The sequence below is a fragment of the Esox lucius genome, chromosome 18, assembly GCF_011004845.1.
Source record: "Esox lucius isolate fEsoLuc1 chromosome 18, fEsoLuc1.pri, whole genome shotgun sequence".
NCBI classification, from domain to species: Eukaryota; Metazoa; Chordata; class Actinopteri; order Esociformes; family Esocidae; genus Esox; species Esox lucius.
In genome coordinates, this window is record NC_047586.1 from 1,649,501 (window position 1) to 1,662,870 (window position 13,370).

The following is a 13,370-nucleotide window of genomic DNA, read 5'->3' on the forward strand; positions in this document are numbered from 1 at the left end:
TAAGTCGTGCAAACGTGCAATCACAACACCAAGCTTTGTTATGACTCACACACGGTTCAAACACACGAGGCAATAGCGATCCTCTGATGAATGACTGAAGTGCAACAATGCAAAGCGTTCACCCATGCAGGGATTCAGTCTGCTAGCGCCATCTACAGGACATGGTTGTTTTTATTACGGACTCCACCTGATACCGCCCAGGGACATTTAGCAGGATGTTAATGCTTTGTCGGGTTTAGAAAACAATGAATGGTGAGGAAGCAGTGCCTGGAGTGCAGGACGCAGCCTAATGATGGCCATTCGAGGCTTCATTAGTGTTATTTTAGCAGCAGTGTGTTATGCTGTCAACACTCTGACTTTCTTTATCACAATAAAAGCCGTCATTTAAATTTATAAAGCAACATACAGTATCTCACAGAAGTGAGTACACCCCTCACATTTTTGCAAATATTTGATTATATCTTTTCATGTGACAACACTGAAGAAATGACACTTTGCTACAATGTAAAGTAGTGAGTGTACAGCTTTTAGAACAGTGTATGTTTGCTGTCCCCTCAAAATAACACAACACACAGCCATTAATGTCCAAACCGCTGGCACCCCTAAGTGAAAATGTCCAAATTGGGCCCAATTAACCATTTTCCCTCCCCGGTGTCATGTGACTCGTTAGTGTTACAAGGTCTCAGGTGTGAATGGGGAGCAGGTGTGTTAGATTTGGTGTTATCGCTCTCACACTCCCTCATATTGGTCACTGGAAGTTCAACATGGCACCTCATGGCAAAGAACTCTCTGAGGATCTAAAAAAAGAATAGTTGCTCAACATAAAGATGGCGTAGACTATAAGAAGATTGCCAAGACCCTGAAACTGAGCTGCAGCACGGTGGCCAAGACCATACAGCAGGACAGGTTCCACTCAGAACAGGCCTCGCCATGGTCGACCAAAGAAGTTGAGTGCACGTGCTCAGCGTCATATCCAGAGGTTGTCTTTGGGAAATAGATGTATGAGTGCTGCCAGCATTGCTGCAGAGGTTGAAGGGGTGGGGGGTCAGCCTGTCAGTGCTCAGACCATACGCCACACACTGCATCAAATTGGTCTGCATGGCTGTGGTCCCAGAAGGAAGCCTCTTCTAAAGATGATGCACAAGAAAGCCCGCAAACAGTTTGCTGAAGACAAGCAGACTAAGGACATGGATTACTGGAACCATGTCCTGTGGTCTGATGAGACCAAGATAAACTTATTTGGTTCAGATGGTGTCAAGCGTGTGTGGCAGCAACCAGGTGAGGAGTACAAAGACAAGTGTGTCTTGCCTACAGTCAAGCATGGTGGTGGGAGTGTCATGGTCTGGGGCTGCATGAGTGCTGCCGGCACTGGGGAGCTACATTTCATTGAGGGAACCATGAAGGCCAACATGTAGGGCATCTGTGGGGCATCCTCAAATGGAAGGTGGAGGAGCGCAAGGTCTCTAACATCCACCAGCTCTGTGATGTCGTCATGGAGGAGTGGAAGAAGACTCCAGTGGCAACCTGTGAAGCTCTGGTGAACTCCATACCCAAGAGGGTTAAGGCAGTGCTGGAAAATAATGGTGGCCACAAAAAAATATTGACACTTTGGGGCCAATTTGGACATTTTCACTTAGGGATGTACTCACTTCTGTTGCCAGCGGTGTAGACATTAATGACTGTGTGTTGTGTTGTTTTGAGGGGACAGCTAATTTACACTGTTATACAAGCTGTACACTCACTACTTCACATTGTAGCAAAGTGTCATTACTTCAGTGTTGTCACAATATTTACAAAAATGTGAGGGGTATACTCACTTTTGTGAGATTATGTAGTTAACAATCGAGTCTGTGAAAAAGAACAGACAAAAGTAACTTTGGAAAAGACTTTAAACATAAAATGTACAGACTCGATTGTTAACTCTATTGTTTTATATATTTCAATGATTGCTTTTATTCTAAAAATAAAATCTGAGTTAGCGCTGCTAGCATAATATCCTGCTGCTAGAAGAACCGTAACCACCAACGCAGCCTGACCCTCGTCCACAAGCCAGCGGTCCTTTGTTAATCCATCCGTTTATGGCATCTCAGAACAGAGATCGAAGCCAATACTGGGTGAAACACCTGACAGGCTGATTTCTCATTCCATCACTGTGGTGCCTTTTGAACTTCACTACTGCTTTGGCAGGTGTTTTGGTTTTTAGGTTGACTTCTTTTACACACCAAGCTAAATGTTTTTCTTTTTTGTACATATTTTTTAATGCTTTATTCATCAGGAAAGTAGGATGACATAAAGGTTTCTTGTTGAAAGAGCAAGGAGCTGGAAGTAGGAGCCCAGACAGCTGCAGTAAGACCGGTTTATTTATGGAGGTCAGTGAGTGTGGAACTCAACAAAGGCTTATTTGAACAAACATGTTGCCTGGCCTAAATTTACCAAGTTTGGAGAAAAACATGTATTAACCATGTATTAAAATTCCTTAATTTGGTCAGTGCATTTCAACCAAGCAGCAACTAATAACACAAAGAATAAAGGCAGCACTTTCACAGAGAAATCAGGCATTGCATGGAGAAAATTGTTACATTTGGGCATCACTGCCACCTCATTAAAACAGACTTCCCAGGACCCTAAAGGTGGTTAAACAGTTCTCAATCTTGTCCAAGGGGCCCGGGGCCCGGAAGAAAGCCTAGCTTTGGCACTACCCAGGCATTGATCATCTGCATCAGGTGTCCAGCCCTTTGGATAACCTAAACCGTGACAGAGAAACACAGGAGTAGTGCAATGTCCAGAAAACACCATTTAAGCCTCAGATTCAGAGACCAGCATACACTCAATCAGTAACTACATTTCCATAGAAACCCTATAACAGGAAGAAAACATTTCCATAGAAACCCTAGCACAGGAAGCAGCAGGTAGTATTGAACAAGCAGATAGATCTGTCACATTATTACTATAGACAGGTGCATGTTGGAACAGGAAGTAGTAATTGTAAGCATGAGTCGTATGTTCTCAGCCCCAGACAGAACAAAATAGACTTTAACAGGGAAGAAGCTGAAGAAGTCAAATATAAAAGGCTTGTTTTTGTCAGAAAAAATAAAACCCAGTAATTATAACCAAAAGAAACATTCAACTGTACAGTAGGAAGCATTGAAAAAAATGAAAACATATTTACAGCAAAATATGAACAATTGAAATGACTGCATGGAAAAACAATACATTAATTATCAACACCTTATATAATCATAATTAAGTCCTTATATAAACCAGTACCTGATGGAAGCATTTTTATTATGACATAACAGGTTGAAAATGGAGAAAAGTAAAAACTAAATGTCAACTGACAAAATCCCTGATTGGCCCAATCCTTTCTTCCTCAAGTGGGCACTCCATCACATAATGGAGTAGACAGTACGAACTGGGGAGTAGTGAGTGAGTGTACACTTCAGGGAAGGAGGAAGTACTTTTGGGATATGCTCTGTCAGCTATTGCAATAGTATTCGGCTGGAAGCATTAGGCTGTTGGTTTGACCTGCGGGGTCAACAGTCAGGTCACATGTGAAGTCAGCGGGAGGTGATAGGCTGTTGGTTTAGTTGACCTTGGGGGTTAACAGTCAGGTCACATGTGAAGACGTCCCTGGCTGCGTCTGAAATGCTGCGGAACCTGAATCAGAGAAAACAGGAAAAGTTCAGAAGCAGACTAAAGGAGATTCCTAAAACTAAAAGGAGTTCCCCAAAATCCTACTTTTCCCCTTCAGACATTCCTGTTGGAAGACAAGGAAACAGGCAGAAAATATGGGATCCTCATGGATTTCTGGAAAACCTGTGAAATTTGCAGCCAGAAGCCCTTACAAAACACTGGAATCCCTGTGTCAATTACAGAGCCAAAGACCATCAGGCCACTAGAGCAGAGAAACAGCTACCCCTGCTGGTCAACCAGACAACATAATACAGGAACCATCTGTTAGAAATCACATCATTGCCCAATGAAATGGATGCGACTCTCCAGTATGAACAATTCCTGGATTAGATATTTGTATCGATTTCATGGAGGAATTAGGATTTGGCACAGGATTGGTTAAAGGCAAAATGCTAAACCTACTTCACTTCATTGTTTTCATCAATGACCTTCAACAGACACAGACTTAAACAACCCTACGCATGAAAATATTATTCTAACAAAGAGCTCCAGTCAGCTTTTAGAATGGGTGAGTATAATAGCTGCTCTAGTAAAGGAAAGCTGCTCTTAGCTATAAAATTGTTGTATTTGAGACAAATCACTCAGTCAATACAGCCTCCTCTAGATATACTGCTGAATATGTGATCTGTCCAGAACACAAAGCTAAGCTGCCAGATCCAGAACAGACACTGGGAGATACCCTGAGGTCTCTGCACAGTCCCCAGGTGGGTGGGGGGTTAACGTCTGTAAAAAAAATACTGTGTTTGTTTTATATAAATACTGTGTTTGTTTTATGTAAATACTGTGTTTGTTTTATGTAAATACTGTGTTTGTTTTATGTAAATACTGTGTTTGTTTTATATAAATACTGTGTTTGTTTTATATAAATACTGTGTCTGTTTTATATAAATACTGTGTTTGTTTTATATAAATACTGTGTTTGTTTTATGTAAATACTGTGTGTGTTTTATATAAATACTGTGTGTGTTTTATATAAATACTGTGTGTGTTTTATATAAATACTGTGTGTGTTTTATATAAATACTGTGTTTGTGTGCCAGTGTACTTACACAAGGCGACACATCCGGGCTACCGAATGGCGAGAGCTCGGCAGAGCAGTTTTCCTTGTCGTAGGAGTCGTTGAGGCGATGATGAGTGAACTTCCTCTTCAGGGCCTCTGCGATCATAGCGGCAGGGTCGCCCGCACACACTGTGGCCTTCCTCCGCTGGGTTCTCACTGGCGTTCCGCCCGGCGACCTGGGTCAGGGAGAGCAGGACATCAGACACCAGCTACCAAACCTTTCCCCAGGGTCATGATCCTGGACCATGTGACAGAGCCTTTAACCGCACTGTCTCAAGTCTACAAAGCTGCTGCGGTTGAGCACAAATACATCACAGGTGGCCTCCACTCCTACCTCTCCACAGAGCGCAGTTTGACTTGGTTCAGGTCCTTCAGTACATCCAGCATGGAGGGGAGTGGGCCGGCAGACTCATCCTGGGGCTGTAGTAGAACGCCCAGCCCAGCCGGGTGGCCCTTCCCCTGGACATGACCCTTCCTGGCCTCTTTGCGCTGACGGATTAGATCCCCCACGTCAGTCGGGCCCACATGGGACCTGGTGGGAGGAGGGCCGGGAGGAGGAGGGCCGGGAGGAGGAGGGCCGGGAGGAGGAGGGCCGGGAGGAGGAGGTGGAGGGCAGCGCGGGGTGGATGTGAGCACGGGGGCCGTTACAGGGGTACCAACGATGTTCTGAGGACGGTCTGGAAATGGACCACAGGAAGACGGAGGACACTTTTTCAGTAAAATACATTTTGTTATTATGCAACTTTAGCCCCGGTTCTCCTCATCTAGTGTGTAGTTACAACAGTCTCATTGCGACAACTCCCAGCAGGCTTGGGAGAATCTACACCATTCAACTGACAACCCTTTGTTAAGCGTGCAGGTGCCCGACCAGCCAGAGGGGGTCACTTGACTTTGCTCCTGTGTAACTAAGCTGGTAACAGCCATACCAGGGCTGCAGGCTGGTATGGCTAGGATGTTTTCTAGAGTTATTAACAGTAAGGCCTAAAATGATTACATCCATAGATCTGGGTATACCTGACATTGGTGCTGTGACTATCATGGCGATTTGAGCTCTTAGTTTGAGCAGCTCGTCTTCCAGTGCTGTGATCTTCCGTAGGGCTACAGGGTCTGAGCCACGTTCCACAGGCACGCCCCTTGGCCGCGCTCGATTCCCAGCCAGCCCCGCGCCTCCTGGAGCTGGAGGGATTGGCACAGCCACATCCCCCAGACTCACACCCCCCCCTCGCTGGGACCAACGCACACAGTGCCTGTAAAGGACATGAGGGGATACAGTCACCTCCAGGCTGTCCCAGGAGGAACATGACTTTCATAATAAGCAGTACTGGTGTATATTTCTACTTGATCGGCGTGCGTGGATCAAGTAGAAATTTGGGTGATGCATTCTGGCTTCATACATCACCCATCTGGCAACCATTAAGGGCAGATGAAGTCTGTTTCCCCTGTGTAAAAGGCTTTAGACAGCAACTACTAACACCACAACCACCACTACTAATTACTACCTTTCGCCATTACCTGATAGTTGAAAAGCTGTCTCCTTCGTCCTCCGTCACCCACAGCACGTCAGCCAGCGAAGGGATGGCAGGGTGGGTGTCCAGCGTGGCGTCACAGTGTCCATATGGATGGGACGTGTGTAGAGGGATCTGTGGATGGAGGGAACAGCTGAAGACATGTCACACAAAAGAAGCAGGCATGTGCAGTCCCAGTGTGGGCAGAACAGGACATGAATCTGGCAGGAAGGGTGTTCCAGCAATAATGACCTGGAAGTGGTATCGCGGCGAGGGGGTCAAAGGAAGGTTGGAGCCGATCATTCGTACCAGACTCCGGTACTGGCCGCACAGCTTGTTCTCCCACACCGGAACCAGCTGAAAAACACAAGGAGAGAAAAAAAAAAACATCCTTCAAATGGTCAACTCTTGGGTATGACCACAACAAAAAAATGTGTTAACAGAGATGCCACGATGTTGAACTCCATTTACCATGTCCGGAGGTACTCCAAAATATTCAAGGACATTTTGCAACAAATCAAGCACATCTTCTAGCAAAGACATTGAAAATCCTTCTGAATTCCTAGCTGATGGATGCAGGTGTCGTGCTTTCTGCTGACAGCTCCGGTCGGCCGACAAGGACTCCCGTTTCACGTAGCACCAAATGTCCACATGGGACGCAAGTTCCGATTCGTGACCAAAGTCAAACAATTAGACACATTCTCATAACCTGGTGGGAGACAAAGGCAAAACCCCAAGCGAAAACGGTCAATACTGTACAGCACTTACAACAGCGATACCTTAAATTTTGCAGAACTAATGCAGGAACCTCGCCGCATAGAGCGACGCAGTCGCATTTTAAAAAGCTTGGATCAGCAAAACATCTCCCACGGAGCGGTAGAATAAAAATAAAATTGTAATACATTATCTAGGCAATTACGCTATATTGTAAATAACGCTAAACATAGTGTCTTACCATATCGATAATTTGCAAGTCTTGAAATAACCCTCGGACTCAACGCTCAAGCGTCCGGAACGATGAACTCAAATAAAGCCGCGCTAGCAAAACTCGCAATGATTGGGCATTTCTGCTGGAAGAAGATGCTACGCCAATGGCAATGACGGACCGTGCGATGTGACCGTAGCAATTGAACCAATAGGCTGTTCAGGAAATTGTGCACTAAATTCGTAATTTTTGGGTGCGCGAGCGGGTTCCACGGTGGTAAGATGTTCAAATAAAACCGTTGATTTAGACGGATTAAACTAACGTAGGGCATAGTTGTTTAAGTATTACATGTTACTTAAATAACTAGTTTGCTATACATTAACCAAAAATAGCCCACAACGAAATGTAACCTATTTAAGCTTAGTAACGTTAACCAGCTACTATAGCTAGCTAAGATAGAGGGCTTGTTTACAGTACCTACTTCTGTACAGTCAGTTGCTGTCTTAACTATCGAGGTGTTTAACGCACGCGAAGTTGGTTAACTTAACTAGCTATCAACGTTTCTTTCTAAACTGTCTAGCAACTGTAACTATGTAACCATATATAAGGACGTCGTATTTCTGACCTTACTAGGTTGTCTAACTACTGCGCGTAGTCGCCAGCCTTGCATGTGCAGCCCAAACGCGTGGGCATACAACGCCATTTGCGTGGCCAGTATTTTTTGACCTGAACATCATCAGCTACTCTGATCGATCTTAAAATAATCTGTGTTACGTTCTCTTTCCCTGTAGGGAACCTCTGCTTATCTCTGGGAACATGATGGATGCGCTATCTGTGGTGACTCAGCTCCGAGACCTGGCTTCCGAGCCTCAGAACCGGGAGCCCATAGTCCAGGACCAGGGCTGTCTCCCGGGACTGGTTCTCTTCCTGGATCACCCAGACCCACAAGTATTGTTCGCTACCCTGCAGGTCGGTATAATCTGAGATGTTATGAATTAGTCATCATTGTGTGGTATCACTGTTAATGGGTCGAACAGACTGGATATTTAGAAGTTGCTGCATTGCAGCAGTACTGTGGTAAAGTTTAAAACATTCAGAAATAAAAATATATAATCAAACCATGGCCTGGATTCAGTCTGAAAGCGAGTTTGTGGGCATTGTCTGTTGTTAAAGGCGTGATCACAGAGATCCCCTTCATGATAAAATTGTTTTGTGCATACTATAACACCCTTTTGATCTTAGACCAGGCCTAACCATTCTCATCTTAAGTGAAGCCTGGGTGTCTTGAGGCAAAATGTAACTAGACGCCCAACAAGACCCATTCTCAAACGCAATTTGTCAGCCTCATGTAAACTCATTGAGAGGGTGACATTGTGTGTCTTGATGTGTAAGCCCCTCTATCATCTGCAGACTCTTCGCTACCTGGCAGAATGGCCGCGGAACATCCCCACTATGAAGAACGAACTGGGCATGATGGTCAGCCTGGAGACACTGCAAGAGAGGTTAGTCAGTAGTTGTGTTCTGTCTGACTGCGGGTCTTGCATTTAAGCACTGAGTATCAAATGGTTGTACGCTTTCCTAAACATTCTCCCATCGTTGATTTACTTCCAGGACTTGAACACGTGTAGATTTTGGCGAGGGGGGGTTAGTTAGGGGTTACTGTTGGGGCCATTTGGGGTCCTCTATTGAGACACACAGTCCCCCTGTCTGTCTTGCAGGGCTGGGTTGTCAGATGACATCACTGTCCTGTCGAGGGAGGTGTATGATATCCTGAGTGTCCCCCCGGCACCTCCCAGCCCAGAGAGGAGAAATAGACCCCAGTTCTTCCTCAACTCTTCTAGGGGGAAGAACAAGTCGGTTACCCTGCTCATCCAGGGTCTGGACAGCACAGTGAGGAGCCACACACCGACACCAGGGCCATCCCAATGGACTGGCTGACTCTCCAACTAACCAACTGATTGATCTTCCTTTTAAACCTGTCATTTTCCACATAGACAAGCACCACAGTTGTTAACACACTGTTAGAGAAAAAAACTAAACCAGAATGACCTGTTACTCTCCAGACTTTTATGTAACATGCTCAGACAATGTCTTTATAATGTAGCCTGTGATTTGGCCGGTGCTTAGTCAGTGATAATTGACTGTGTGTGTGCTTGTGTTTGTCATCAGGACCAGCGAGGTGTGTGTGAGGAGGCTCTACTGCGTGTGAAAGGAGTCATCAGCTTCACCTTTCAGATGGCTTCTAAGAGATGCACCATCCGCATCCGCTCTGACCTGCCCACTGAGGTAAAACACCTCCCCTCACCGTCTGTCTCCGTCCTCTCTGACCTGCCCACTGAGGTAAAACACCTCCCCTCATCCATCTGTCTCCGTCCTCTCTGACCTGCCCACTGAGGTAAAACACCTCCCCTCATCCGTCTGTCTCCGTCCTCTCTGACCTGCCCACTGAGGTAAAACACCTCCCCTCACCTGTCTGTCTCCGTCCTCTCTGACCTGCCCACTGAGGTAAAACACCTCCCCTCATCCATCTGTCTCCGTCCTCTCTGACCTGCCCACTGAGGTAAAACACCTCCCCTCACCCCTCTGTCTCCGTCCTCTCTGACCTGCCCACTGAGGCAAAACACCTCCCCTCACCCGTCTGTCTCCGTCCTCTGACCTGCCCACTGAGGTAAAACACCTCCCCTCATCCGTCTGTCTCCGTCCTCTCTGACCTGCCCACTGAGGTAAAACACCTCCCCTCATCCGTCTGTCTCCGTCCTCTCTGACCTGCCCACTGAGGTAAAACACCTCCCCTCACCCGTCTGTCTCCGTCCTCTCTGACCTGCCCACTGAGGTAAAACACCTCCCGTCTGTCTCCGTCCTCTCTGACCTGCCCACTGAGGTAAAACACCTCCCCTCACCCGTCTGTCTCCGTCCTCTCTGACCTGCCCACTGAGGTAAAACACCTCCCCTCATCCGTCTGTCTCCGTCCTCTCTGACCTGCCCATTGAGGTAAAATACCTCCCCTCATCCGTCTGTCTCCATTCTCTCTCTCTAGACTCTGGCGTCAGCCATCGCTGCTACCAAGGTGCTGTCAGCCCAACAGGTGGTGAGGAACGAAGCGGGCGAGGAGGTGAGCCACTAACCTCTTGAAAACAAATACTTTTTTGACCCAGTGAACAGCCTGTTGATTACAGCCACTCACTTCATAGAGTCAATTTGGGTTATCTAGTGGCTACCTGGTGAAAATGTGTAAAACAGTCGGGAGACATAGTTTCTGTACACCCAACTTTAACATTTGTGTTGCATGCTTGCCATGGCTCTCTACAAATGTAATCCATGGATTCCTGGAAAAAATATCCATATTGACTAATTCAAGGTATACTCACATTGTGGCAGGACCCTGAACTGGTTACATTCCTGCCCTTCAGTTAGGGTCTGATTGGGACATCAGCTGAACTAGCAGGTAGAATAGAACACTAGCAGAACTCCAGGTCCCCCCGGCTCCAAGTTGAAACCTCTGTGTTTGTGCGTGATGGCATTCTGTTTTCTCCTCCCTCGACGCAGGTCCTGCTCCCCCTATATGCGAGTGGGGTGGAGGCGAGAGAGGAGAACCAGATGATACCAGACTACCTCCCAGAGGATGAGAGTCCCGAAATGGACCGGAGCCACGCCGTGTCCAGAACCGCAGCCAAGGACGACGCCTCCGGCAGCTGGCTCAGCTCAGCCGCCAGTTTCCTCACTAAGACGTTCTACTGGTGAACGTGGGAGATCTCTGTAAATATGAGGGGGTGGGGGGTTCTCCTGTAGACTGGTGTCAGGGTACAGTGATGGGCAGAGGAACATAGACATGATGTTGTACTTCATAAGTAGTGTTGTATACTGATTTTGGTCCCTACATTACACTATAGCTCAACAGGCCCTAGTCCAAAGTAGTGTACTAAATATGACATGGTATTCTATTTGGGACCAAGGCAGAGGGATCTCTGGATGTCTGATGAAGCTCTACTGAACATGATCCCTCCTGGCAGATCACTGTGATCCAGGAAATTAACTGAAATTCCAATGAAACAATTCAGAATATTTCATTTAAAAGATTTCTCAATGAAATTATAATTTTTTTGTTAAACTGGCATGTAACAATTTTATGAAATGTTTCATATTCAATTAAGTTCTAATTTAAATAACCTTGCCTGTTTTGGAATTAGCGCTCTCGTGGTGGTTGTACATATTATCCTGTGGAAATTGTTTCCATTTTGTAATTGGTCATTGTCTCTTAGTTTGACCTATGCCTATTTGACTATTCTTCTCTTATGTACAGATGTTTTGTATATTTTGTCTTTTTTTCTCTTACAGTTGAAAGTCTTAGCCTTGAAGTGAATTTATTTCATAGAAACTTTGCAATGAAAATTATGCAATAAAATGATACCTGTTATCAATGTGGCTGTCAAAACATGCTTAGAAAATATTCACATTGTCTACACAGAACAAATTCTGGTATTATATACAAAATTAGAGATCAAGTCAGTTGTAGACAAATCCATCCCTAATAACAATCATTGTTGCTTGATTAGGACACTAAGACAGTTAACTGTTTAGCCACTTCAGGAATCGAAGTACAATTTTTTTTTCTGTTCCGACTTGATTACTATTACCAGCAGATGTCACTGTAGATAAGGTTTTCTCAATTTCATTTTCTCACCTCTTGTGTCCTCCATGCACTCTGGCCTCTTCATGAAAAGTTCAAAGGTTCGAGAAGCTGTATATCCACACACTTCTTTGGTTGTGTTATGATCTTTACAGTGAATTATTTGTTACATTTCAAGTCGTTGGCCATTCAAGAAATGCATTATAACATGTGTCTGCAGACTGTGGGCTCATAAAACCTGAAGCAGCTTATTAATAGACTTCTCTACGGGAGGGGCATCAGATTCATTGAAAAACCGTCGACAATTTAGCTAATCGTAAACAGAGGCAGGAGTGGGTGTGGTGTGTGTTGCTGTCCCCCACCTGTACGCGAGGGGGGCCGGTCTCCGGGTGCCATTATAGTCCGCTCGGTCGCGCGGCTAATCCCTCAGCTGACGTCAGGACAAATGGCGGACAAGGATGGCAACGACGCGTCTCCGGCAGAAACCCAAGGTGAGCTCCCATCGAGGTGAAACTTTACTCGACAACTTCGCTGAAAGTTTCACGTGTGAGTTGACTTGGTGTGTCTATGGACCGGATAGTTTTTTTCTGTTTCGCCTGTCAACGACAATTAAAAGTGATTGGGAAAAGGCTAGACAACAGTAATGTAAACGGACTAGTCACGGGGACCGGATTAACTATCAACTCATAGAACACTGAACCCGTCGGTAATAATGAAACTAACCGTGTTTTGTTTCACACTGAAAACGATTATTTAACTAATCTTATGTCGCTCTGTATTTATTCGGTCTAATTATTTTCTCAATAGACGTTAGGTTGCGCGTAGTTTGGAACCCCTGTAGTCGTCTAATTCCCGGTATTCCCCGCTGAGTTGACATGGCACAGTACGGTGGAGCGGGTGGGAACAGGTCAAGGCACTTGGCAGGTGTATTTATCGTAACATGGATTTTTAAGTCTATGAAACGTACCTGTCATGTAACTTTCACGGGAGTGTTTGACACAAAGTAGACATCGTGAACACTGCTGCGACCAGGACAGGAGTCTGGCTGGACATAGGTTGCGTAAAGTGATTAAGGCTGGCTGCGTTTTTTTTGTTTGTCAAGGCCAAGTGTTTTCTGTTGACGGAAAAACTGGGATAGATTGGACTTGTCAGAAGCTCGAGTGCTGTTTTTCGATCACACTCTCCAGAATCTTTCTTTTGGTTGCATTTAGTTGTTGCCGGGAATAAGGAATATATCCCCACCATGTTCATTTTATTTGGTCTTGGACTGCGAATAACAACCTATTCTCAATACATTTCAAAGCCGTCTCTTGGGATGAAATTACATTTTGGGGATTTAGTGTGTGTGAGCAGGGTGTGTATATCTGGTTAAAGTGTAAGGTTTCAGTATGGAGTAATATTGAATGGGGGCAAAGATCAGATTGCTTTATAACTTGTGTGTGTGTGTGTGTGTGTGTGTGTGTGTGTGTGTGTGTGTGTGTGTGTGTGTGTGTGTGTGTGTGTGTGTGTGTGTGTGTGTGTGTGTGTGTGTGTGTGTGTGTGTGTGTGTGTGTGTGTGTG

At 45.5% G+C, this 13,370-nt stretch overlaps 2 protein-coding genes across 2 annotated transcripts; one reads left to right on the forward strand and one right to left on the reverse strand.

The window, feature by feature from the left end:
* Positions 1-2,342: 2,342 nt before the first annotated feature.
* On the reverse strand, positions 2,343-7,310 carry mtfr2 (mitochondrial fission regulator 2). Its single transcript, XM_010883072.3, has 8 exons — positions 7,214-7,310; positions 6,730-6,967; positions 6,511-6,615; positions 6,266-6,393; positions 5,768-6,000; positions 5,088-5,430; positions 4,743-4,929; positions 2,343-3,657 (listed from the first exon to the last, which is right to left on the reverse strand). The coding sequence occupies exons 2-8, from the start codon at positions 6,799-6,801 to the stop codon at positions 3,613-3,615; spliced, it is 1,113 nt and encodes a 370-aa protein (XP_010881374.2). The 5' UTR covers positions 6,802-6,967; positions 7,214-7,310; the 3' UTR covers positions 2,343-3,612.
* Positions 7,311-7,381: 71 nt separating this feature from the next.
* On the forward strand, positions 7,382-11,597 carry armc1l (armadillo repeat containing 1, like). Its single transcript, XM_010883071.4, has 7 exons — positions 7,382-7,459; positions 7,975-8,152; positions 8,594-8,685; positions 8,902-9,073; positions 9,353-9,469; positions 10,221-10,295; positions 10,730-11,597. Exons 2-7 carry the CDS (start codon positions 8,000-8,002, stop codon positions 10,922-10,924), a joined length of 804 nt encoding a protein of 267 aa, XP_010881373.1. The 5' UTR covers positions 7,382-7,459; positions 7,975-7,999; the 3' UTR covers positions 10,925-11,597.
* Positions 11,598-13,370: the final 1,773 nt, after the last annotated feature.

What these genes read in the sequence shown, in the direction of transcription:
- mtfr2 (XM_010883072.3), bottom strand. Translation starts at nt 6,801, where the DNA reads ATGTCTTTGCTAGAAGATGTGCTTGATTTGTTGCAAAATGTCCTTGAA. An exon ending in TTGGAGTACCTCCGGACATG is followed by an intron (nt 6,616 to 6,729) that starts GTAAATGGAGTT and finishes TGTGTTTTTCAG; the next exon opens with CTGGTTCCGGTGTGGGAGAA. An exon ending in AGTCACAGCACCAATGTCAG is followed by an intron (nt 5,431 to 5,767) that starts GTATACCCAGAT and finishes GTCCATTTCCAG; the next exon opens with ACCGTCCTCAGAACATCGTT.
- armc1l (XM_010883071.4), top strand. Translation starts at nt 8,000, where the DNA reads ATGATGGATGCGCTATCTGTGGTGACTCAGCTCCGAGACCTGGCTTCC. An exon ending in CTGGAGACACTGCAAGAGAG is followed by an intron (nt 8,686 to 8,901) that starts GTTAGTCAGTAG and finishes TCTGTCTTGCAG; the next exon opens with GGCTGGGTTGTCAGATGACA. An exon ending in TCCAGGGTCTGGACAGCACA is followed by an intron (nt 9,074 to 9,352) that starts GTGAGGAGCCAC and finishes GTTTGTCATCAG; the next exon opens with GACCAGCGAGGTGTGTGTGA.